Source organism: Coregonus lavaretus (assembly GCF_964263955.1).
Source record: "Coregonus lavaretus genome assembly, chromosome: 26".
Taxonomy (NCBI): Eukaryota; Metazoa; Chordata; class Actinopteri; order Salmoniformes; family Salmonidae; genus Coregonus; species Coregonus lavaretus.
In genome coordinates, this window is record NC_140013.1 from 26,646,675 (window position 1) to 26,673,488 (window position 26,814).

The 26,814-nt window shown below is 47.2% G+C and overlaps 1 protein-coding gene across 1 annotated transcript in view; it reads right to left on the minus strand.

Annotated features, from left to right (window-relative positions):
* LOC311102278 (protein Aster-B-like) overlaps positions 1–26,814 on the minus strand; it is a gene marked incomplete at its 5' end in the record, with an annotated part of 118,723 nt that overhangs the window by 20,218 nt on the left and 71,691 nt on the right. Inside the window, 4 exons of the mRNA XM_084143569.1 lie at positions 1,610–1,630; positions 3,934–3,957; positions 5,284–5,304; positions 7,275–7,494. Of these exons, the coding sequence (XP_083999695.1) occupies positions 1,610–1,630; positions 3,934–3,957; positions 5,284–5,304; positions 7,275–7,494 (286 nt within the window). The remainder of the gene's footprint in view (positions 1–1,609; positions 1,631–3,933; positions 3,958–5,283; positions 5,305–7,274; positions 7,495–26,814) is intronic.

The following is a 26,814-nucleotide window of genomic DNA, read 5'->3' on the forward strand; positions in this document are numbered from 1 at the left end:
TGTGTTTCCCAAACTTAAACTTCTTAATTGTTTTCACAGCGCTGTATTTTGAATTCCATTCCCAAGTTTATCAAACATTCCAATTATAAGCACATTTGCGCTTCCATAATATGCATGATCAAACGATCGCCTTGAACAGGGCAGCTCATTCATTCGCAGTGGTTACTCACGGCTGGCGAAATCTAGGAGTTCAAATCCTTCCAAGCGAGCTGTCCTTATGGTCCGAATGCAATTACAAATAGAACAAAATCCAGCGTGTGTCCGAACCGGAGATTTCCTTCCGGTAGTAATCCTTCACGGAGTTTTTTGACTTGAATGTAGTGGCTTCCTTTCCTCTTTACCATAGCCACTGCCCTAGCCTGAAGCGGGGTTGTTTCGGACGCATACAGTCCACACTCAACGTTTCCAAACGGCCAAACATTCAATGAGATCCAGGGATATAGTGCAACAGAAAATGTTTATTCTTCTTATCTAACAAAAAGGTATTCTCCAATCAACTTAAAGCAGAGATTACTTGAAATGCAAATACATAATATAATATGACCTGTCTGTCTGTATTTCTGTATGTCTATATGGTCAAAAAACTATACCGCTCCCGCATCTAGCAAGGACTCCTCCCCCCGAAGGCCCAACTTCCTGCCTTTATACTAACACAATTAACACAGTACAATGAATGGGCAAGAGGGGGGGCCAAAAACTGAGTTACACTAATAACAAATGAATATATCTCAATCCGGTAAATAAATCATAAAGGTACGTACCTAATATTTCATCATATACATTAATATTTAATATATTTACACAAATGTACATGGAGCTCAGTATGTTCAGTCTTTTATACAAAATATGCCCAAATCGGCTCTAACAGAAAGGAATAAAACAACAGAACAAGGGAAAATAAAATGGAGTCCCATAGAGACACCATAGGAGAAACCATGGCTTTATAATAACACCATACCAGGGTATCAAACCATTTCTCACATAAACATGGCCAACTGAGCCATCAAGTAAATTTACTTGGCTGTTTTAGAAGAATCAAAACGAAAGGAATGAATTACAGCCCCATTAAAATGTAGCAACCTTGTCTCTTAGTACACTGGCCCGGCAACCTTGTATTAAGCCAGGACCTCTTGGTGTAATGGTCTTGGTGTTGGAATGAGAGACACAATATCACTGGTTCGGGCTGTCGCCATACTTTCGCTACAAGAAGTTTCTGTCTGTCAAACATTCATCTATGAATCACATCAGTAGTAAGGTATGGGAGTTTGCAACAAAATGGTGGAGGACACCCTCTTGTGGCAAAACATGACATTTTTATTAATCCTCACAGCATTTGGTTTATTCATGATTCATCTGGGACATCAGTCATTTTTCTTATTAATTCAGCATGCCGTCACACTGTAGCACTAGACTCTTACAACTCTAAATCCCACTGGTTAGCGTCCTGGGTAAGCCTGAGCTCCATATGAAAGTGACCTTAAGCATATACCCTCATGTGATTCTAAACAGGGTCTAGAACCCTTCACCTCGTAACCTCACACACACACAAACACACAAGCACGCGCACACACACACCTCTTAACAAAAAGAGTAAGAGGATGAAACTTACGTTGTACCAGCTCTGGCTCTTCTGTAGACAGCGAGGAGCAACACAGAGAGGAGAGAACAAAGACAAGTGTAAGTCAATGAGACAAGGACACACCAATACTTGGCCACATGGCTCAATATCATAAACACATAGAGGCCAGTGGAGGATAAAAACAGACTGTGGGTATTTATAGAAGGTGTGAATGTCAACCTCTGGGTGGGTACCTCCTACCATGAACACAGGCCTCCACTGATATCCAACAGAGTTATATCCCCTTGAGCTTGTCACATATTTTAGTTGGACTTTTCATCGATTCCTTGATTTCTGTGTTGTATTTGGGCTTCACAAATATTCATTTACATGGCTATTTGCTAAGCAGATGGGGGATTGGGGTTGGGTGTGGTACAATATGTGTATCTTTGTTTCTAAGTGTTTAAATTATCTATTAATGATATAGAGTTGCTTCTAAATGCTTGTGTATAGAGGTGAATTGTGTCCTGCTGTGTGTTGTATATTTCTAACAGCAGAGGGCAGTATACACACTGTTATTGGCAGAACCATAACAAGAGTGTTTATTCCAACCATAACTCACCTGCTTCTGTTTTATGGGGCTAAAAAAGAGAGTGTAATGCCTCTCAGCATTGTGATCAGAGAGGGAGGCATGCTAGGGACCATCCAGTGGGTGGAGAAAGAGCAGGATAATCAAGCATGATTTTAGTGGGAAAAAAACATGTCAGTTTATGTCTAGTAGTACCTAGCAGGAGTACAAGAAAACGGCTTCCTTCCTCTTGATGCCATTAAGATGTTTTTATTTGTATTAAACTTAACAAGGCAATAACAAAATATATGGTTTGTCATTTCAGTGAAAACATACAAGAGGCATACTGGTGCAAGGCTAACATTGTAAATCAATCCTTTGGAGATGTGAATGTAGATAATGTTCAAATATTTCAGCTATCAGATAAGAGTGTAGTGTTTCCTGTCTGAGAGTTGTGAGGCCCCAGTCCTGTCCCTGGACTCTGGGCTCTGACGTGGACAGGGCTAATCTCATCTGAAGGTGACAGAGGCGTGAGAGAAGACTTAAGCTTTAAGGTGTCTGCAAAGTGTGTGAGTGAGTGTGTGTGCATGCCATTGTACAAGTGTTTTGGAGTTGGTGTAATTGCATGTTTGTAAGTGCATCTTTATAGCCTACAGGTGTGTAAATGTGCATGCGTGTCTAAATCAAGTGTTTGCCTCCCCACGAAGCACATGTGTGTCTGGGATGTGTGTCAGCAGCACTAAGAAGCAGGTTAACACCCACTGATTAAGTGGACCGAGAGAGAGAGAGCTTGTGTACGGTAGTAGTGTCTTGGCCTGGATTCCCCTGAGGATCAGAAAGGCCTGGAACAACTAGCTACTTTACACAACCCAGGCCAGAGCCAGGGCCAGCTCTCTCTCACCCAACCAACCAACCAACCAACCAACCGGACCAAACCAGAACTAACCAGCGCTAGCTGTAACCCAGACAAACCTATCAGGTATAACCCACATAGCCAACCTAGTTTTGACAAACAGAACTGAGCAGGCCTGATCCATCCAGTACAACAGTAAAGAAAGACTGTAGCACCAAGCCTAAAGAATAACCCGATCTAAACAGCCCTGTGGCCAAGAAGACCCCCACAGAACTGAGTCAGTTATTCAGATTTAAACAGATGAATGTCCTCAGGTGATGAACCATGGTTATTATTATTATAATTTATTAATTATTATAATTTATTAAACTTTTAGAGCGCTTTTCATTACAATCACAAAGTGCTTTAAGCAACAACAATATTATATAGCATTTTAAATGTTTACGTTTGAGTCATTTATCAAGAGTGATTTACAGTAGTGAGTGCACACATTTTCATACTTTTTCGTACTGGTCCCCTGTGGGAATCGAACCCATAACCAACTGCTAAATCCCACAATCCCACAACTACTAAAGCCCACAACCAACCATGCTCTACCAACTGAGATGTTGTATCAACGTTTTGATATTTAACATTGTGCAAAAGGAGTGACTTCTATTTCCTCAGAAATAATCATGACTTGACATCAGTACGTCTTACTGGTGAGACTCTTGGCAAGGCCAGAGTACAGCAGTGTTTGTAATGGTGGTCCAACTAACAGGTCTTCAACAGAGAGAACACTTTAAGTAAGGGAGGAGAGTGAGGAGAGGAGGAAGTTCTGGTCTGAGAGAGGAAGTGGAGACAGCTAGGGGCGCTGACTGACATCACACAACTACAGAGGAGGGGAAGAGGAGGTCACTGGTCAAATCGGACTAGGGGGTTAAAGGGCAAATGAAAGCAAAAGGAAATGCTTACTTTAATCAGGTTTAGTCTGTCATACTGAAAGGAAATTAAAGAGAAGATGAAGAGTTAACCTACATGAAGGAAAGAGCTGAACAACAAGAGAGGAGAAAAGGCTTTGGTTTTTATTTGCATGTGTACTAACAGTGCTAGGCTACCGCACTAAAAGATCCATGACACACTATTGTACTATCTAACTATACCTTCATGATGTGTCCATGTCTCAGTGTTTTGGTCTGAGATGGGTCTTTATGATGAGTCTCTATGTACTCTCTCTGTAATGCTGCTCACTGTTTACGGTTCCATAAACAGCCTCATTGATTGGTTACAGTGGAAGACTGAGCAGAGCTATCATCACTGAAGCGGCCAGTCAGTTAGTTATTGTGGGACAGCCGGCCCGGGTCCTCTACAGAGAGGGAGCCCCTCTCTCTCCCTGCCTGCCTGTTATCTGGATTGCGTTAGACTAGGGTGACAGAGCTCACATTGCCTGGGCGACTGCACACAGTGCCAGGGTCATGTGACTCCTTCTGACTGCGGGCCGGGGGCTCATGTGGGGCCAGAGAGGGCTGGCACTCAGCCACACCACGGGCCTGAGGGTTGATGTCATCGATTGGGTGTGCTATGAAATGGGCCGGACACCGCCTGAACACCAACTCAACTGACTGAATGTCACTTGGCTGCCATTAACGCCATCCCCTGTCTGGCTGTCCCATAGTCCATGACAAAGCTGAATGCAGCCGATTGCAACGAATAAGGGGTCCTTACATGAAAATGCTCTAACTAACCCGTGACACACAGACTCTGCTGCTGTCTTGTCTGAGGAGAGGAGTGGTGTATTCTGGGCTTGTGGTGCGAGGCAGAGAAAAGGAGCTTCTGATGTAGAAAGCTCTAGGCTCAGCCTTGATCAAATATGAATGTCACACAGGAGTGGTGGAAAGGGATGCAGAAGGAATTTCACAGTCGCCCCTCCCCCCCGCCACCATCCCTCTGCATTCAGGCACATACTCAGCATCTCAGAGATAAGGGTGCTCTTAGTTTAAAGACAACAACAGGCCATGTTCAAGTTTTAATGGACTTGGGGCAGGGGATTGAGGAGATAGAGCAGGCTGAAGCACACTGAGACAAGCTGGGAGAGAGACGTGTTTGAAAGCCAGCAGCCCTGCAGGGAGGAAGACAAGAGGAAGGGCAGCAGCGTGGTAGAGGAGAGGAGGGTAGAGGAGAAGGTCATAGCAACATGGATGCCATCTGGAGTGTGTTCAGATGGAAGATGTGGGTGGAGGAGGGGGGGCACAGGACAACTCACAAGACATTGAGGTGGGGTGAGGGTGTGGTGGGGGTGTAAAAACAGAAAAGAGTAATGCTTACTTTGGAAAGTCGCTTGTGAGACTAGCATGCATCAGGAGAAGAACAAAGAAATCAGAAACCAAAACACTGCAAGATACAACAGCTGAAAGAACCAAAAAAGGAATTGAAAACAGTCAGTTTCAGATCACAGACATTTCATATAGCAGCAGCGAAAGTAAGAGAAAGTAAGAGAAAGCAAGAGAAAGTAAGAGAAAGCAAGAGAAAGTAAGAGAAAGCAAGAGAAAGCAAGAGAAAGTAAGAGAAAGTAAGAGAAAGTAAGAAAAAGTAAGCACTCTGTGTCAAGAAAAAAGGATGAGAGAAGAGGAGAACACAATGACAACCAAAGCAACAGGCGTCTGACACCACAAGGACTGGGGAGCACTGGGAGCAGTGAGTGAAGGGGAAAACGGATGAGAGGTGAGAGAGCCGTGACCGCCAACTACCATGCTCCTTATCACTTCACAAGAATAAGATATTCAGAAGAGGAAAAGACTAAATATATCACTCAATATTCTCATGTTCATGTCTTGCTTGAGATGTAAGCCGAGTTACGCACAGTCAAAGCTCCTATTCTTCCCTCCACTACCTTACTCTTCAGTTCAGACGCTGATGAGCGAGAAGCGAGACTACAGCCTCTTGACCTGCCTACCACCCTCTGTCAGAACGAGCCTTGCAGAGTTGAGATAGTTGCAGTTAATGACTGGCTGAGTGATGCGATGGAAAGGGCTGACTAAGCGCCCTGCCTGTGATTACAATGCCCCTCTGACAGGACCAGAGGATGGATGGAGGGAGGGAGGGAGGGAGGGAGGGAGGGAGGGAGAGAGAGGGATGGATGGAGGGAGGGAGGGAGGGAGAAAAGGAGGGAGGTGATAGGGGAAGAATAGGGTGGATGTGTGATATAAGTGTCTTTGCTGATGATGATGGGTCCTTATCCACAATTGATGTGCTGAGGGTCTCGTTACTCAGTCCATGATTGGCCACTTGTACCAGAGTGACAGTTAAATCTGACCTATAGTTTGAGGATGGGAGTTGGACATTACCCTATCAGAGTCATAGCACCCTGTATCAGGAGTACATTGTACCACTGTAAATTGGAGCTACATGAGGATGTCATGTTCGATCCAGTATGGTGTGCCGATGCTGAAGTATGATGGGGGTAAAATCACTGTGAAATGGCAAATAAATACGGATAAAACCATGCCATTTCACAAAATATGACTATATCTCACTCCTTCTCGTTGGCTATTTCTTACAGAACATGTTTTATGGAATGCAAGAAGACAATAAGACTTTACTGGCAACATTTTGAGGTTATCAAAGACGTTATGTCAGGGGAAACAGTATTTTATTTTATTTAATTTTATCACAAAACATAATTTATCCCCTGTATCACCTCAGTGATCACCAGATAAATGCTGATTTCAGATTGTACTGGAAGTGGTGTTCAGGGATGATACAAATGTCTTGCTGAACTGAAGTGATAGGCTAGGCTAACATTATCTATTTGTAAGTTATGAATGCACTGTGTGATGAACAAGTCATTTTGAAAACAACACTGTTGGAGGTACTATTTGAGACTATGATGCTGTACTGTTTGTTCTGTAGTGTGATTGTTGGAAGAGGACTATGCCCCTGTACTGTGCTGTAGTGTGATTGGTGGAAGAGGACGATGATCCTGTACTGTGCTGTAGTGTGATTGGTGGAAGAGGACTATGATCCTGTACTGTGCTGTAGTGTGATTGGTGGAGGAGGACTATGATCATGTACTGTGCTGTAGTGTGATTGGTGGAAGAGGACAATGATCCTGTACTGTGCTGTAGTGTGATTGGTGGAAGAGGACTATGATCATGTACTGTGCTGTAGTGTGATTGTTGGAGGAGGACTATGATGCTGTACTGTGCTGTAGTGTGATTGGTGGAGGAGGACTATGATCCTGTACTGTGCTGTACTGTGATTGGTGGAAAGAGGAGGGCCCTGAGACGGAGACGGTCCACCTGCGCAGTGAGGCTCACCTTGGAGTTCTTGCCTCCGCTGCGGGCAGACTGCAGAGAGTAGGTTCGCTGTACCACTTGCTCGGGGGTGGAGGGGGACTTGTCAGAGGAGTGGTCCGAGTGGCCCTTCTCCACCATGTTCTCACCAGGCTCCAGGCACTGGGGCGTGGGTGAGCGCGAGCGTTTAGGACGCAGGACGGGCGAGCAAGCGGGCGTGCTCCTGTTTGAGTTACTGGCAGTACTGGGGGTGAGAAAGAGAGAGAGAGGGAGTATTAATTCTACTTCTTAATTACATCATGAAACAACATATTCTTCACTGTTTGTAAATGTAGGGCCGGGCCAAAACCCATTACAAAACAATGACAGACATTACATTAATAACATTGAGGAACTAATATTTAAATACCTTATCTAAGTGTAAGCCATGTAAATGATGCAAATGTGTTGCCTTCCCACAGGCAATGCTAGGCCTGCTAGTGTACCATGTAAAGACTGAGACCCATTCATCCCCGGAGTGGGTAATCAGGTTACATCACGGCAAATAGGCTTGAAAGCCACCCACTAACACAGTTAATAACAACAGCAGCTAGCCTACATAACCCACAGACCAATAACAACAACAGCAGCAGCTAGCACCAGAGAAAATAGCACGGTCAAAAACAGATCACATACTCTTCGCGAGTCATGAGGATTAGTGAAAGAAACCATGAGTCAGATAATGAATATCATATCCCACTGCTGCTTATTATACCATTCTACTGTTTCAAAGAAGCCCTGCATGCAGCTTAGACTAAATCATAGTGATTAGTACTGGTGGCCACTGTCTGCCTGTCTGCCTGTCTGTCTGTCTGCATGGATACAGACCAGGTGCACTGTGCTCTGCAGTACCCAGAACTGATGTCTCATCTAACTAATGGGATGGATGGATGGATCATCAGCTCTGATAGAGTACATTGTGTTTACAAACAAATGATGTGGTGTTATGTGATAAGCAAAAGTGTGTTTGTGTATGTACAGTACATACTGTATGTACTGCAGGTTTTTGGAGAACTGACTGTATGCACACGTACCTACTGCATAATACTTCAACATACAAGCATAGACAACGATGATTCAGTATATGTTTGAGCATTTGTGAGTATAGGCCTATGTACCTGTATACAAAAATGTATGTGTACTGGTATATGTCAATGTATGCATGTAAAAGTGCCTCACAAGCTGCCCTCATAATATGTAGTGTTGTTGTATCAGTGAATAATGCAGTGAGCTGGTACAAAGCAGAGGACACTGCTATTTCTCCTGCATGTTAATCAGTGTCTGAACCCAGAGTCTGTCTGAGATACACACACATTCTGCAGGTGCACACACACACACACACACACACACACACACACACACACTGCAGCAGCACACACATAAACGGAAGTATGCATGTACGCACCCACAGGACGCAGATGCACCTGGACACACATTGACGCAGACACTGACACACATACACACAAGCACACACAGAACAGTTCTCATATGCCAGTGGGCTGTGTGAGCTGCATCCTCTTTCATGTCACATCCTGGCTCAGTTACTAATGGTCTCACTCTCACCTGGCTTTCATCAGATCCACAGAACCAGACAGAGTGAAGATCTGAGCTGAGCACACAGGACACACCGTACCTGAACTACCCAGTCAGATATCTGCCAGTCATCATCATCACCTTTACCTGTGGCTTTATAACCCCATTATGGCCAGTCTCACTCCATAAGTGTAATGGCTCTGACTGACCACAGGGTCATAATGATCACAGGCCCTGATATCCATCACCTGAAGTCAGCTCTGTTATCTGTCCTCTGATTGGATAGAAGCCTATGTACCTGTCTTTGAAAACATTCATTATCAACCTACGCCGACTAATATTGCATGCCTAGAGAGCCTAAATGCATTGAAGGTGTTTCTGAAAAATGTTTAGAACAGTGCAACCAGTTATCATGAGCATTCAGAGTTGGATCACACGTCACTCAACATGATAAAGGCAGCCCATAACAGTTTTTTCCCTCATGAAAGTGAGACTGCATCTCCATGGAAACCAACATAACTGCTTTTTGTCAGGGAGGAATTCTCGGCAGTGCTCTCCTCTTGAGATAAAACAAAACAAAGCAAAACAATGGGGACTGTCACGGTTCAGACAGACGACCAGAGGACCACAATTGCGTCACACCAGAAAGTTTATTAAACTTAAGGGAAAAGGGAAGTAGGGAGTGAATGAAGGCTCCAGGGGTAACAGGGATCCCGTCCAATGCGCTGGGTCTGTGCCCCCCCCAGTGGCAGCGATGCGTCCTATGAAGCCGGTGGTGGGTGGTCCAGAAGTCCTGGGGGGGGGAGACACAGACACAACAGGGCGGAATGAAACCAGGCAGCAGTACAGTTCAAGGGAAATCCAAAATACGTAGTAGCAAGGCAGAAGGCTGGTCAGAGTTACCGGGATTGAAGAGTAGTCAGGAGTCGAAATGGCAGAAGCAGGTCTGGATCTCCTGAGGCAGAAGAGTATCCAAAAAACAGGCAGGTCCGGGGTCACAAAACCAGGGTGAGCCAGAAGCGCGAGCAAACAGGTTCCGGGTGTGAGCTTTGCAGACGATCTGACACCGGAGAGCTGAAAGACAGGGCCTTAAATACTGGGAGAGGTAGTGGGTAATGCAGCGCAGCTGGCAGAGTAATTAGAGCAGAGCAGAGCAGGGACAGGTGGAGCTAGTTAGGCTGAGTAGAGAGAGTGGTGAGCAGAGTGGAAGAAAATTAAGGTGGTAACCCTGTGGAGTGAGAGGCCCATGACAGAACCCCCCCCCCAAGGGACGGCCCCAGAAGTCCCAAGAGCAACACCACGCCGGGCGGGAGGAGGGGAGCCGGAGGAGGGCTAGAACTCCTCCGAACGGTCCGAGTGAACGTCCTCATCCTCGGAGGAAGCCGGAGGGCCGTGGTCGGGAGATGGGACAGGTCCCGAGACAGGATCAGGCACAGGACAGGAAGCCGAGCGGGCCGGACGGTTAGGGACCCCTCTGGGGCGGCCCCTACGGATTGCAGGTTGATCAGGATGCCGTTGGTGGAAAGCGGTGATGAGAGTCCTATCCACAATCCGACTAGCTGGCACCCAGGTCCTTTCCTCAGGTCCATAGCCCTCCCAGTCAATGAGGTACTGGAGACCCCTACCCCTCCGTCTGGACCGAAGCAGGCGGCGGACGGTGTAAACCAGACCACCATCGACGAGCCGTGGAGGAGGAGGACCAGGCGCAGCAGGGACCAGCGGACTCTCATGGATGGGCTTAATCTTAGACACATGGAAAGTGGGGTGCACCCTCAGGGAATTAGGCAGTTGGAGCCGGACAGCAGTTGGGCTAATCACTCTTATGATAGGGAATGGGCCAATGAACCGAGGTGCCAGCTTCTGCGACTCCACCCTGAGTGGCAGGTTCTTCGATGACAACCACACCCTTTGACCAACATGGTAGGTGGGAGCAGGAATTCTCCGACGGTTGGCCCCGGTAGTGTAGCTGGCAACGGATCTGAGGAGTGTGGCTCGGGCTTGTGACCAGGTGCGGCGACATCGACGGGCAAAAGCAAGTGCAGATGGGCAAGTAACCTCCTCCTCCTGGCTGGCAAATAGAGGAGGCTGGTATCCATAAACACATTGGAAAGGGGACATACCGATGGCAGAGCAGGTCAGAGAATTGTGTGCGTACTCCACCCATGTCAATTGCTGCGACCAGGAGTGGGGGTTGCGTGAAGTCATGCATCGCAGTGCCTTCTCGAGCTCCTGATTAGCCCGCTCTGACTGCCCATTGGATTGGGGATGGAATCCGGAAGTCAGACTGACTGTGGCTCCCAGCAGGTGACAGAACTCCTTCCAAAAAGCGGAGGAGAATTGTGGACCACGGTCAGAAACTACATCCCTTGGCAGTCCGTGGATCCGGAAGACGTGTTCCAGGACCACCTGGGCGGTCTCCTTGGCGGTTGGGAGCTTGGGGAGGGGAATGAAGTGTGCCATCTTGCTGAAACGGTCAACGATGGTGAGAATGACGGTCATGCCACTTGAAGGGGGCAGCCCCGTGACAAAGTCAAGGGCGATGTGAGACCAGGGACGTCTGGGCACAGGCAGGGGCTGCAGCAATCCGGCTGGGGGCTGGCAGGACGACTTGTGTTGGTTGCAGATGGGGCAGGCTTGGACGAATTCCCGTACATCCTTCCTCAGAGAGGGCCACCAGAACCTCTGGGCGAGCAGGTTGTAAGTGCGGGTGGAGCCAGGGTGACAAGCTAGGCGGGAGTCATGTCCCCACTGAACGACCTGGGACCTCAGGTCTTCGGGGACAAAAAGGCGGTCAGCTGGGCAAGTGCTGGGACCTGGCTGGTTACGGAGAGCCTCCAGCACCTGTTCCTCAACAGCCCAGGTCAGAGCTGCAACGATGCAGGGACTTGGCAGAATCGACACAGGGTCCTTGGAGGGGGTGTCATCCTTCTGGAATTGACGGGAGAGGGCGTCTGGCTTGGTGTTGCGTGATCCAGGCCGGTATGACAGAGTGAAATTAAACCTGGTGAAGAACAGGGCCCAGCGGGACTGCCTGGAGTTCAACCGTTTGGCCGTGCGGATGTACTCCAAGTTCTTATGATCGGTCCAAACGAGAAATGGAATGGTGGACCCCTCCAGCCAGTGACGCCACTCCTCCAAGGCAAGCTTCACAGCCAGCAGCTCACGGTTCCCTATGTCGTAATTGCACTCAGAGGGGGACAACCGACGTGAGAAAAAGGCACAGGGATGGAGCTTCCTATCCTCCGCAGCCCACTGAGAAATCACAGCACCAACTCCCACATCCGAGGCGTCCACCTCCACAATGAATTGCCGGTCCACATCAGGCATCTGGAGGATGGGAGCGGAGGTGAACCTCACCTTGAGGGTACTAAAGGCTTTGTCGGCTGCTGGGGTCCAGGTGAAGGGTTGCTTGGTGCTGGTTAGAGCAGTGAGAGGGGCAGCAACGGTACTGTAGTTCCGGATAAACTTCCTATAGAAGTTAGCAAACCCCAGAAACTGTTGCAGCTTCTTTCTGTTCTCCGGAACTGGCCATGAAGTGACTGCTGATACTTTGGCAGGATCCATTTGGATACTTCCCTCTGCCACTATGTACCCCAGGAAGGCCACTGTCTTGACGTGAAACTCACATTTCTCTGCCTTGGCGTAGAGGGAATTCTCCAGAAGACGATGAAGGACTTGCTGGACATGGCGGGTGTGTTCAGACAGGTTTCTGGAGTAGATTAAGATGTCATCCAGGTAAACGAAGACAAACTTGTTTAACATGTCCCGCAGTACATCATTCACTAGAGCCTGGAACACAGCAGGAGCATTGGTGAGGCCAAAAGGCATAACCAGATACTCGTAGTGGCCTGTTGGTGTATTGAATGCGGTTTTCCATTCATCTCCCTCCCGGATCCGCACTAGGTGGTAAGCGTTTCTGAGATCCAACTTGGTAAAAACAGTGGCTCCCTGGAGCAACTCAAAAGCAGAGGTGAGCAGAGGCAGAGGGTAACGGTTTTTCACTGTGATGTCGTTGAGTCCCCTGTAGTCGATGCAGGGGCGAAGAGATCCGTCCTTCTTCCCCACAAAGAAGAAGCCAGCACCAGCAGGAGATGAAGATGAACGGATTAATCCTGCGGACAGAGAGCCATTGATGTAGTCCTCCATGGACTTTCTTTCAGGAGCAGACAACGAATAAAGACGACCCCTTGGAGGAGCTGTTCCAGGGAGGAGGTCGATGGCACAGTCGTACGGTCGGTGAGGGGGCAGAGATGTGGCTCTTGCTTTGTTAAACACCTCTCTGAGACCATGGTAGCATTCTGGGACATTGGAGAGGTCAGGAGCGGAGTTAGTAGGTACTGGCCGAGGGGGTAGTGCGGCAGCAAGCAGGCAGGTTCGGTGGCAGTCCTCTCCCCACTCCCTGATCACCCCGGTCACCCAGTCGAGCTGAGGGTTGTGCCGGCGGAGCCATGGGTAACCCAGGATGAGGGGTTGGCCTGGAGAGGGGAGCAGGTGAAACTGGATAGTTTCTTGATGGTTTCCGGACAGACCCATCGAGACCGGGGCCGTGACATGAGTGACCGATCCGAGTAAGTGTCCGTCCAGTGCCCGGGCAGGAATAGGAGGTGTCAAACGGAGGTTCTCCAGTCCCAGTTGGCGTGCCAGCTTGATGTCCATTATGTTGGCTTCGGCGCCAGAATCCACCAGAGCAGCCAGGGTGTGAGTTGAGTCAGAGAGGCGGAGGTGAACTTGCAGCAGGGGTTTGCGGTCGGAGGACTGGATGGTCATTGAACTCAACCGGACTCCCCCTATGCCCGGTGAGCTTCGGCCCTTTAAAGGGCAGGTTACCACACGATGTCCATCACCTCCACAATAGAGGCAGAGGTTTGAGGTGAAGCGGCGCTGGCGCTCTGCAGGAGTGAGGGAGGCTCGCCCAATCTCCATAGGCTCAGACTGATCAAGCTGACCTGGGTGAGTGGCAGTAGATGACAGGAGCCCAGTCGGATCTCTCCGAATGCCGGTAGTAGGTGGACCTTGGCGCCCCCTCTCACGACGACGGGTCTGTATCCTTCTGTCGATCCTGACAGTCAGTGCGATGGCTTCATCAAGAGTGGAAGGCAGTTCATGGGAGACCAACTCGTCCTTGATATAGTCAGCCAAACTATGGAAGAACGCGTCCACCAACGATGGTGTGTTCCAAGAACTTCGTCTAGCCAGGGTTCGGAAGTCGATGGAATGGTCTGCGACTGTACGTCTGCCTTGTCGAATACTGAACAGTTCACGAGACGCCTCTGCGGTGGGTGAATCCAGGTCAAACACCTTCAGCATCTCCTCAGCAAACAGGTCGAAGGTTGCACATGCGGGGGTTTGACGTTCGAACTCTGCTGTTCCCCAGAGTCGAGCTCGGCCCGTCAGGTGAGTGATGGCATACCCAACTTTAGCCCCCTCCGTGGCGAAGGTCCTTGGCTGCAAGGAGAACTGAAGTCGGCAGCTAGTCAGGAATGGCCGGACCTGGGTTGAATCGCCGTTGAACCGCTCGGGGTTTCCAATCTTGGGTTCCGGAGCAGCGGCTGCAATGACCGGGGCAGGTAACTCGGGGGCTGGGCTGGTGGGCAGACTGGCTGGGGTAAGGTTGGTGAGGAGTTGAATGATCATGGCGAGTTGTTGTTGCTGCTGCTGGAACTGCTGCTCATGCTCATCGGTTTCCATGTCGGGGAAAGTGTGCGCTGAGTCCATAATGGTCAGATCGTACTGTCACGGTTCAGACAGACGACCAGAGGACCACAATTGCGTCACACCAGAAAGTTTATTAAACTTAAGGGAAAAGGGAAGTAGGGAGTGAATGAAGGCTCCAGGGGTAACAGGGATCCCGTCCAATGCGCTGGGTCTGTGCCCCCCCCAGTGGCAGCGATGCGTCCTATGAAGCCGGTGGTGGGTGGTCCAGAAGTCCTGGGGGGGGGAGACACAGACACAACAGGGCGGAATGAAACCAGGCAGCAGTACAGTTCAAGGGAAATCCAAAATACGTAGTAGCAAGGCAGAAGGCTGGTCAGAGTTACCGGGATTGAAGAGTAGTCAGGAGTCGAAATGGCAGAAGCAGGTCTGGATCTCCTGAGGCAGAAGAGTATCCAAAAAACAGGCAGGTCCGGGGTCACAAAACCAGGGTGAGCCAGAAGCGCGAGCAAACAGGTTCCGGGTGTGAGCTTTGCAGACGATCTGACACCGGAGAGCTGAAAGACAGGGCCTTAAATACTGGGAGAGGTAGTGGGTAATGCAGCGCAGCTGGCAGAGTAATTAGAGCAGAGCAGAGCAGGGACAGGTGGAGCTAGTTAGGCTGAGTAGAGAGAGTGGTGAGCAGAGTGGAAGAAAATTAAGGTGGTAACCCTGTGGAGTGAGAGGCCCATGACAGGGACATGGATAAATCATCAGCATATGAATGGAGGTTTGATCAGCTCATTCCCAGTAGTGTGTGTCTTTGCTCATTAGACAAGACCAGGTACACATGCTGCTAACATGTACGGTCAGACGAGAGTCATAGCCTTAGCCAAATCAAATCAAATGTTATTTGTCACATGCTTCGTAAACAACAGGTGTAGACTAACAGTGAAACGTTTAATTATGGGCCCTTCCCAACAATGCAGATTATTTTATTTAAATAACACGAGGAAAAAATACACATGCTACAATAGGTTACTCTAGGAACCAAAAGTAACGTGTGTGACAGGCTATTACACATTACTGTCAAGTAAATTGTCTCTCGTTTGTTCAGCACGAGAGGAGAGGACAGATGCATGGGCGGTAAGAATGGCATCCTACAGTAGAACAATAGGGACAGCTGTTTCTGGATGTTGGCCGATACCTGAAGCTGACCCAGAACAATAACACAAAACATTAAAGCAGCTGCACCATTTGTATACAATGCCAAACATTTATGACACACCTTCCAATACAACAACACTACATACTGGGTGAAGGAGGGTAATGGGTTAAAATGAATGAGCATAGAATCCCTTTATTACCATGGGAACCCTTTGCATGCCACAGAAGGGGCATGCGCCATACACCACACCATCCGCTCCATGAAATACCTTGTGAGGACATTAGGTGGATGTGGTTATAATGACTTGTAAGAGAAAAATATGTGGTTGTTATGACTAGTGAGAGACAATGCATGGTGGATTGTGGATAACTAGCTAAAAAGCCTATAAGGCTCCTCGCCCCCACAATGAAGCACAACAAAGCACCTTCTATATGAATATTGCTATAGCAACTGGGACTAGAGAGAATGTCTTTAAATATTCATAATATGCTTCTATATATAATCTACTGGGCAGAAACAGGCCTTCTGTTGAGGTTGGCCTTTTAACTGGAAATAAGGGATTTGGAGAGGGAGAGACAACACTATCATGGCTGACTTTGATTGAGGACTGGGTAGAACTGGGTAACCTGCGCCTTTTCCCCTGCTACATTAGTATTTACATTTTTCATTTTAGTCATTTAGCAGACGCTCTTATCCAGAGCGACTTACAGTTAGTGAGTGCATACATTATTATTCTTTTTTTTTCATACTGGCCCCCCGTGGGAATCGAACCCACAACCCTGGCATTGCAAATGCCATGCTCTACCAACTGAGCTACATCCCTGCCGGCCATTCCCTCCCCTACCCTGGACGACGCTGGGCCAATTGTGCGCTGCCCCATGGGCCATCTAATGACATCATTTGCATACTGTTTTGAAGCCTGGCCTCAGAGTCATACAAAACATACAATACCTTATTTCTGAACACCTCCATGACATATAATATGTACTAATGTTTTATAATATGTACTAATGTTCTAGTTACTTTAGACAGAAACGCAAGTAGGGGGGTTGGTCGGGGAGGATGGATGAGCGTATACTGCGACCGTCTAGCAAATCAAAGGTTGCGTGTTCGAGTCGCGTCGGCAACAACTGTAGAATTTTAGCTAACCCTTCCCCGAACCCTAATTCTAACCTTAACCCAATTCACCTAACCTGCTACGTAAATTCTTCTAACTTTTGTCGTTAGTTCTCCTTACCACCAACATCAATTCTCCCCATAATTCTCCTCTGTTGTTATGAAGCAACAACCAACCTGGTCTCATAGAAAGACATATAATACTATGCGTTCTCTGAGATGTATGATAAGTTAATTAAAGCAATTCACATGCTATTGTATGACCGGGTAAGACATATGATACTATACGTCCTCTAATTCGTATGGTATAGTACAACCGCTATTCCATTCATAATGTAACCTAATGTAAAGTAATATTATCATACTAAATAGAGGGAACAGATTTACGTACCAAATCCTACGAATTGCCCTGAGACCAGGTTGTGTGTGGAGATACAGTAGGTCCCTAAGGCAGGGATGCAGCTGGGCTCATCTGCATTACAGCACCAAAAACAATCACAGTCCCGACTATATTGTATGTAAGATAAGGTTGATAAGAACATGGACTGCACATACTGCAGCAGAATGACAAAACAATGCACTTGGACCACACAAGTAAATTATGGTCAAAGAAAGAACACTGAGCAGTAAGATGCAGGTTGAAAAGCATTATAATGAGCTTGGTACTCTACACATGCCCAGTGAGAAAAGCAAATCAGTCTGCTGGTGACACTTTGTTGCGGTCTTTTTCTAATGTGCTCTAAATCACTGGGCTCAGGCTATCCAAACGGGGAGGGCAACGCTTCACTTCACAATGCCCAGAGTTCCGGACTGTTCCGAGGGGCCTTGTTCTCACTGTCGCGTTTGCTGACCCTGGAAAATACCCATCTGGCAATGGACCTTGTGCTTCACCGTGCTCCAAAGGGCAGGGGTGGACCGAGCTCAAAGGCAACACACACACACACACATTTGAGAGGCAAATGGGCTCTCAAATGTCGTACAAATATTTCTGAGGTAAAATCCATATACTCCTACACACTCAAATCATGCATGAACATAGCTTCAAACAGCACAAACAGCACAAACACACAAGTAATACTAGCCTACTCTCTCACACACCACCATCAAACACACCCACAAACATCACATAAACACACCCACAAACATCACATCAACACACCCACAAACATCACATCAACACACCCACAAACATCACATAAACACACCCACAAACATCACCCAAACACACCCACAAACATCCCATAAACACACCCACAAACATCACATAAACATCACTCAAACACACCCACAAACATCACATAAACACACCCATGCAATAAACACATTACCCCACCCCACTCCACTCCCAACACACCCCCAACTAACTACCAACCCATACACATACACATACACACACACACACACATACACACACACACACACACCCACATACACACAAGCACACACATAGATGTTAAATCCCCTGGGGCCACAGAACTACAAGGCCACCATATCCAAGATGATCGACCGTCCCAACTCCTCACCAGTCAATCATAGGCACAACAGCATCCTTTACATTGTTCACTAACATCCAGCCTCCGTTGGTTGCCGTGACGCACTCAAAAACCTCCATATCCTCATATAGAGAAAGGAGCAACGAGGAGCTGTTCATCCAACGGCTCATCTGAGCTCTCCTTCTCCTCCTCTCTCCCGGGATAGAACAGAACAGAATCGAGAGAAGAGAAGAGAGAGAGCCCTGGGAGATTTCCTTTAGCAGGTTTAGGGCTCTGATCTCCTCCTGCCAGCGTGATCTCTTAATAACAAGCTAGATTACATCCCTGTGACAACACCTGCCAAACGGGACAAGAGGATCGCTGGGCTGTTGACTGACACTCCCCTTTCACCCCCACCCCCATCTGCATCTTCAGCACTGGAATGCAGCAGAAGTGCGTCTGTCTTTCTGCATGCAGACAGGCAGGCTGCTCCCTCCCTCCCCACTAACCTGGTAGCCATGTAGACCCAGCTCCGATGCGATCAGCCCCTTTTCAAGCCAAGGCTTCATTCAACCAGCAGGAGCCGCAGACGGGGAAAAGAGGAGGGACAGGAGGATGAGGGAAAGGGGGGAGGATGGTTTCCGGAGCATGCCAGGCGGATGAGAGGAAGCAGAGAGGAGAGAGCGCAGAGCGTTCCCTTTGGAGAGTGTCCTGAGGCTAGTGCACAGCCTATTTCTATCTCTCTGTTTCTATCTATCTGACGCTGCTCCCTCCCTTCCTGCCTCCCTCCCTCCCTCCTAGACTCCCCTCTCTCCTGTTCCCCATGTGTTTGTCAGCTCTTGTTTGCCGGACTGGTGCGCCCGCTATGTCTGTATCCAAGCAAGGGTGTTCTCGACTCTCGCAATCACTAGTTTTATCCAATATTCACAGGCACACACAGGCTGATAGAGTAGAAGAGGGAGAGAGAGTGACAGTGGCAGAGAGAGTCTGAGGGAGGGAGAGTGACGGTGCAGAGAGAGTGTGAGGGAGGGAGAGTGACAGTGTCAGAGAGAGTCTGAGGGAGGGAGAGTGACAGTGGCAGAGAGAGTCTGAGGGAGGGAGGGTGACGGTGAAGAAAGAGTGTGAGGGAGGGAGAGTGACCGGAGCAGAGAGAGTCTGAGGGAGGGAGAGTGACGGTGAAGAGAGTGTGAGTGAAGAGAGGGGGACAGAAAGACAAAGTGGTGGCTTCTACTTTGCATTCTGCCGCTGCTTGGTGCTCTGAGCCTGCTGGCCACTCAATTATTCATGCTGTTCATGAATGGAGGGGCTGACATCACCGGCATTCAGGTCACTTTACATTCTGGCCTCTCCTGAATCATACAACCAATCCCCAGGAGGCCCAATCCACCCCAGAGCACACTGATATAAAATGTACAACACACATACAGTACAGTCCATACACCCACACCCACCAACAAACCAAGGTGTAAGAAAAGTAAGAACTAGGCCATTTCTAATTGTGAAATGTGTTTACCTCAATAGGCAATACAAACTTCTCTTTCAATTCCCGTATGCATCTATTTACATGGTGCTTAGTAATCTTTAGATTAACACTTTAATCTCACAACATACAGTGGACTCAATATTTCAGTGTTATAGTTGCCTCCAGCACCACCAATAGCTGGTGTAATCAAAATAGGAAACAATTGAATACTTGAGATATTACCCTGGCGTATGGACCATAAATCTAATGGTCCAACGCCGCCTACATACCTGAAGCCATATGTCAAACTGCACTTCAAAGACATTTCCATTTACACTTTTGTCGTTAGTCATTCTGCTACAGTGAAAAACGCTTGCTTGAGTTATTTTCACTGACCTTTGCATTTGAGTTGGGGGGCGGCAGGTAGCTTAGTGGTTAAGAGCAAAGGTTGCTGGTTCTAATCCCCGAGCCAACTAGGTGAAAAATCTGTCGATGTGCCCTTGAGCAAGGCACTTAACCCTAATTGCTCCTGTAAGTCGCTCTGGATAAGAGCGTCTGCTAAATGACTAAAATGTAAATGTAAGTTACCTCTTTAAATACTGTCATCCTCATGACTCGATAAGAAACTGTAGTTTCAAGTTGGCAACGAGGTAATTTCACTTCAGTAGACTACATAGACCTACCTAGCTTCACATAGGCTGCGTTTACACAGGCAGCCCAATTCTGATCTTTTTCCACTAACTGGTATTTTGACCAATCACATTAGATCTTTTCACAGCAGATCTTTTTCAGAGCTGATCTGATTAGTGAAAAAAATGATCAGATTTGGGGTGCCTGTGTAAACGTGGCCATATTGAACTTGAGCGGTTCCTCAAGATAGACAGTATCTAAAAATACCACAGGCAAAGTTGTGATTTATGCTTTTTTCCCCAAAGCCTATTAAGGAGGTGTATGCTGCCTGGATACAACATCCTACTAAGTCCATCAGGTTGAGCGGAAAACTTCACCCACGGGTTCACCCAAAAAGGCCTTATCCAAGGGGGTGGAACTCTATGCCCAAAGTTGGGTCACTCACATTGCTTAAATGCTGATGTAAAGTGGATTAATCATCTAACCTTCTCATGCTCTTCCATTTGAAAGCTGCATACACAAGAATCTCTTGAAGATATCAAAAAGACCCATTTGTCAACTTTGTACAGTACATAGTTCATAGTAACAGAGTACAGCATCAGACATACTACAATGATACACACCATATTTGTGCATGTTGCACTTATGATTTAGCCTCAGTTTCATGTAAAGAAAACACCCCAACAAAAGCCTGAGGTCTGGTGCTGGAAAGAATTGACCCTGTGGGTGCTCTGGCTAGCGCTGTGGGACAAAGGGCCCATGCTCGCACCCTGCCCACAGCCCAGTCGCTCCCTGCCTGCCTCGGCTCACATCAAAACTGACCAACTTTTTTTTTGCTCTCATTATTGTGCACCTAGGGGAAACACAGATGGCACAACTGACCAACGCTGAGAGAAACACTAAGGCATGAGTGGGTAGTGTATGGGGTCCATAGGAGTAGCTAGATGGCTAAATGGCCTGTTCTGCACCAGGCCTGGTTTACTACTAGTCCCACACGGGTCAGTATTGCGTTCTTTTAAGACGCTGTGCCAACGACCGCCCAATGTTTTAAGAGCCTCTGTTCTGTTCTGCCTTTCTGGGCCAAAGGGCTGTTTACACCATCGCCATGGCAACCCCGGTGCGGCATTGCATAGCTGCGTCGGAAGTGTCTGTCTCAGCCGGCGTTGTTTGGCCATGCGGTTTCCACGGCGACAAGCCATTTGTGTGTGTTGCCGCCACTCTTGAAGTGGGACACCAGAGAAAGACAGTGAGAGAGAGAGAAGGGGGGGGGGGGGGGATGTCTTCCTCACAATCAGATATTTAGCTTGTCAATGGGTGTTGGGACACATTAGGAAAGCACTCACACACTGGATCATCTACTGGCATGGTGTTTTATAGTGCACTTTGCTGGGCGACTGCAAGCCATGTTGCACAGGCTCCAAAGTGTCAGCAGCATCCTCTGAGCATGGATCGATGTGCTTTCCTCTGGGGTTAGAACTTTGTCAAAACATCACTTCTCCCCCTTACACAGACAGGACACAGAGGTGATATTTAGTGAGTCCTGCTGAGACAATTTAGCAAAACTGTCGTGTGTGTTTGTGTGTGTGTGTTTGAATACTCACAAGCCACAGTCTGATAGTGTTTTATGACAACACTAAACTACAAGTTGGATATGTATCACAGTGAAACTACCACTGTACATCCGTCCCTGCTGCCCTGCTTTGAGAGCCACTTGGGTACAGACAGACAGTGTGCTTGAGGCTGCAGGGAGCTGTGGGGGCCAGGGTCACTGAGGGGTGACAGAGGGAGAGGAAACAGGCTGACAACAGGACAAAGCCCTCCACGGGACACACGGCATGGCACCAACGGCCGACGGGACAGGGACAGTGCCATCTGTGGAAGATGTGGCAGAAGCAGGTCTCTGGGCATGGGAGTGGTGAGGAGGGTTGATTGTGACAGGCAGGACTGACTGGGGGAGGGGGTTATTTCTTTATTTGGGCCCCAACTTACTGCTGTACCCCAAGAAGTCTGACCACTATAGGGAGCCACTGTGATCAAGTCAATACTTAATGTACCTGTACACCCAGCTACTATATTACAGTATGACTAGTCTGAGGTGAGTGATTTTATCTAGAAAGAATCATACTAATAAGTCGAAATAACCTGATATGGATGAAACATGTGGTGAATTATTATTAATGAACTGTAGAGTTTAATGGACTATGAGGTAGAACTGGGTTAATCAAGAGCATAAAGTTAGAATTCTTTGTTACTGGGCCAGGAATTGTATTGGGTCATTTAATTTCACTGTGTGGGTGAGTAGAGAGGGAATCTGCCCTAGGGCCAGATTACTTGCTCTTACTTAGATCCATGGTTGTCTTATCATATCAAAGACTGAAACTGGCTTGGGCCGTTTGTTTTTGTCTTCAAACACAGTGAAAAGAGCCAGGGTTGAACAGAGTTTAAACTAAACATGAGTGTTTTTGCAAGATAAGGGTTGATTGATTGTTTATTTTTTTTATTTTTTTCACCTTTATTTAACCAGGTAAACCAGTTGAGAACAAGTTCTCATTTACAACTGCGACCTGGCCAAGATAAAGCAAAGCAGTGCGATAAAAACAACAACACAGAGTTACATATGGGGTAAAACAAAACAAAGTCAAAAAATACAACAGAAATACATATATATACAGTGTGTGCAAATTTAGAAAGTTATGGAGGTAAGGCAATAAAATAGGCTATAGTGCAAAATAATTACAATTAGTATTAACACTGGAATGATAGATGTGCAAGAGATGATGTGCAAATAGAGATACTGGGGTACAAATGAGCAAAATAAATAACAATATAGGGATGAGGTAGTTGGGCGGGCTAATTTCAGATGGGCTGTGTACAGGTGCAGTGATCGGTAAGGTGCTCTGACAACTGATGCTTAAAGTTAGTGAGGGAGATAAGTGTCTCCAGCTTCAGAGATTTTTGCAATGTAGTACTCTGAACTTAATGAAAGTTGAGTTTAGCCACTCTCAGAGACAAAGGAAGTGGGCGGAGCAATAAAAGAGCGGGAAAACTGAAGAGGACTATATAAGATGGAGGGAGACCGTAAGGGGGTGTACCACTCTGCAGACTGGTATCGGCTTTGTTTATAACTTTAATAAAGTCATTCCTTGATGCAACAAAAACTCTGTAAGACCTTATTTGTAATAAAGTATAGTGGTTATTTTCCACAACAAACACAATGAACTATTTGAAATTATGCTGTATATCTTTGAAAATTATAATAAAAACATTGGAAAGAGAAACACAATGCCTCAATACAAGGGTAATTCAATTCACATTTTGTGCTTTACAAAAACATGCGGAGTGGGGTTGGAAACAGCGAAATGTCCATTCTGCCTTTATCAGCTGACCTATGACAAACTGCTCCATAATCACCAGGCGCTCACAAAAACACAAAAAGGTGTCTCTCACTCTCGCACTCTCTCTCTCTGTCTCGTAAAAGGCAGGTATGCGGTCTCAGTAAAGAGGAGAAAAGCTCTGATCATGTACGGTGATATTAGAAATTCAGGGTGTGTTTTTTTTACTATGCTTTTAAAAAGCTTAGTGGAAAACGGACGGACGCTGTGCACTGCGTACGCCTGACTGTTCCTAAATAACACGGCTCACGGTCCATTAATGACGAGGTGCAGGGCCCTGTGTGAATACAGGAGGAGTATTAACACTGTAGACTAAATGCTCTCAGCTTCTGTTTACACTCAACTGCCCCGGCCTGACTCCATACTATGCATCATTACAACAGGTTTGTTCAATAACCATTCAGCCTATATGAAGAAGAGCTGCTGCCTTTGGGTCAGTGTCCCCTGCTTTCTGATATATCTGTTTTCCTCGCACAAGAATATTGGAAAGCTTGGATACAAAGTTGTGAGAATATGACGCAGAAAATTGTTGTCAAACCATGCAGAGATGGCACGTAGTTTTCTCAGGTTGTGTCTTAGCCAGAATACACCTTCGATTGAATGACAGTCGATCCAATAATAACCCAAAGCTGAGATACAGTCACCACCATCCCTTCTTCTCAGACATAAAATCAACAGATAAGGGCTGTACTATCCTCTTGCCAATGCCAGCAATCAAACACACAGAGTACTTATACTATGTTGAAGCAAAATATGGCCAGATAGTTATGATATGATTGTTGTTTTGCAGGTTTGTATTGATCATGATAGGATGATAGGTGCATCTCTGAAGACTTAAGAGCTTGTTTCATTTGACCACAATTGGATAAAAGGAAGCTTAGAACCTAAAACATATCAACCTGTGTCAGATTATATTGCATTATGTTTCTAGTCTACAGTGCTTGTCTATGTCACATACATTAACAGCATCATGTTATTACATTATCCTTGCATTAATCATGTTATGTATTACATCATGTCCCATAACAAATAATCAAATAATCCACTAAAAATAATTACTGAAATACGAATACTAAGTATTACATCAAGGTGCTGGATGTACTGGGAAAGCAGGGGGTTTTCTGGATCTAAAAGGGGCTTAGGCAATGGGCGCAGTTGACCGTCTGTCACGCCCTGACTCAGGGGACGCTTATATGTTGAGTCAGGGTGTGTATATTCCTTGTTGTGCTTGTTCTATGTTATAGGATCTAGTAGGTCTAGATCTATGTTGGCCGGTGTGGTTCCCAATCAGAGGCAGCTGTCGCTCGTTGTCTCTGATTGGGGACAATACTTAGGCAGCCTATTGGCACTAGTGGGTTGTGGGATCTTGTTCCGTGTGAGGTTTGTTGTGTGTTACCTTTGGACGTCATGTTTCGTTGGTTTATTGTTTTGTCGTTGTTTATTAAGTTTAAAATAAACATGTATGCATATCACGCTGCGCCTTGGTCTGACCCGTCTATGAACGAACGTGACAGAAGATCCCACCAAACAAGGACCAAGCAGCATGCCCAGAAGGAGCAAACGCCGGGGATTCAACGGGAGGTAACTTTAGTAGATGTCCTCCTCGGTTGCGGGAGAATTACTGAGGAGGAGGCCGTCCGTTATCGGGAGGCGATGAAGGTTGATGCCCAGGTAGGAGAGGAGAAACGGCGCCAACCGTGCCGACGACGGAGACCCGAGAGGCAACCCCAAGAACATTTTTTTGGGGGGGGCACACGGGGTGGATGACGAGGCAGCAGGAGGCCGTGGAAGGGCGAATCTGCAGGTTAGGAGAGGAGGCCACCATGTTACGGGGGCTATTGGTTCAGAGGGAGCAGGAGTTATTCGGTCAGAGGGAGGCGCTACAGGAGGCTAAAAGGGAGAAGGAAGTATAGTGGTTATTTTCCACAACAAACACAATGAACTATTTGAAATTATGCTGTATATCTTTGAAAATTATAATAAAAACATTGGAAAGAGAAACACAATGCCTCAATACAAGGGTAATTCAATTCACATTTTGTGCTTTACAAAAACATGCGGAGTGGGGTTGGAAACAGCGAAATGTCCATTCTGCCTTTATCAGCTGACCTATGACAAACTGCTCCATAATCACCAGGCGCTCACAAAAACACAAAAAGGTGTCTCTCACTCTCGCACTCTCTCTCTCTGTCTCGTAAAAGGCAGGTATGCGGTCTCAGTAAAGAGGAGAAAAGCTCTGATCATGTACGGTGATATTAGAAATTCAGGGTGTGTTTTTTTTACTATGCTTTTAAAAAGCTTAGTGGAAAACGGACGGACGCTGTGCACTGCGTACGCCTGACTGTTCCTAAATAACACGGCTCACGGTCCATTAATGACGAGGTGCAGGGCCCTGTGTGAATACAGGAGGAGTATTAACACTGTAGACTAAATGCTCTCAGCTTCTGTTTACACTCAACTGCCCCGGCCTGACTCCATACTATGCATCATTACAACAGGTTTGTTCAATAACCATTCAGCCTATATGAAGAAGAGCTGCTGCCTTTGGGTCAGTGTCCCCTGCTTTCTGATATATCTGTTTTCCTCGCACAAGAATATTGGAAAGCTTGGATACAAAGTTGTGAGAATATGACGCAGAAAATTGTTGTCAAACCATGCAGAGATGGCACGTAGTTTTCTCAGGTTGTGTCTTAGCCAGAATACACCTTCGATTGAGGCAGCAGGAGGCCGTGGAAGGGCGAATCTGCAGGTTAGGAGAGGAGGCCACCATGTTACGGGGGCTATTGGTTCAGAGGGAGCAGGAGTTATTCGGTCAGAGGGAGGCGCTACAGGAGGCTAAAAGGGAGAAGGAACAGCGAGAGGAGCTGGTTAGGCAGCAGAAGGAGTGGGGGTTAATAAAGGAACCCAGTCCCGCTCCTCGCACCAAGCCAGTGGTGCGTGTTCCCAGTACGGCCCGAACCGTTCCTGCTCCTCGCACCAAGCCAGTGGTGCGCATCGCCAGCCCGGCCCGGCCTGTAACTGCTCCTCGCACCAAGCCAGTGGTGCGCGTCGCCAGCCCGGCCCGGCCTGTTCCTGCTCCTTGCACCAAACCAGTGGTGCGCGTCGCCAGTCCGGTCCGGCC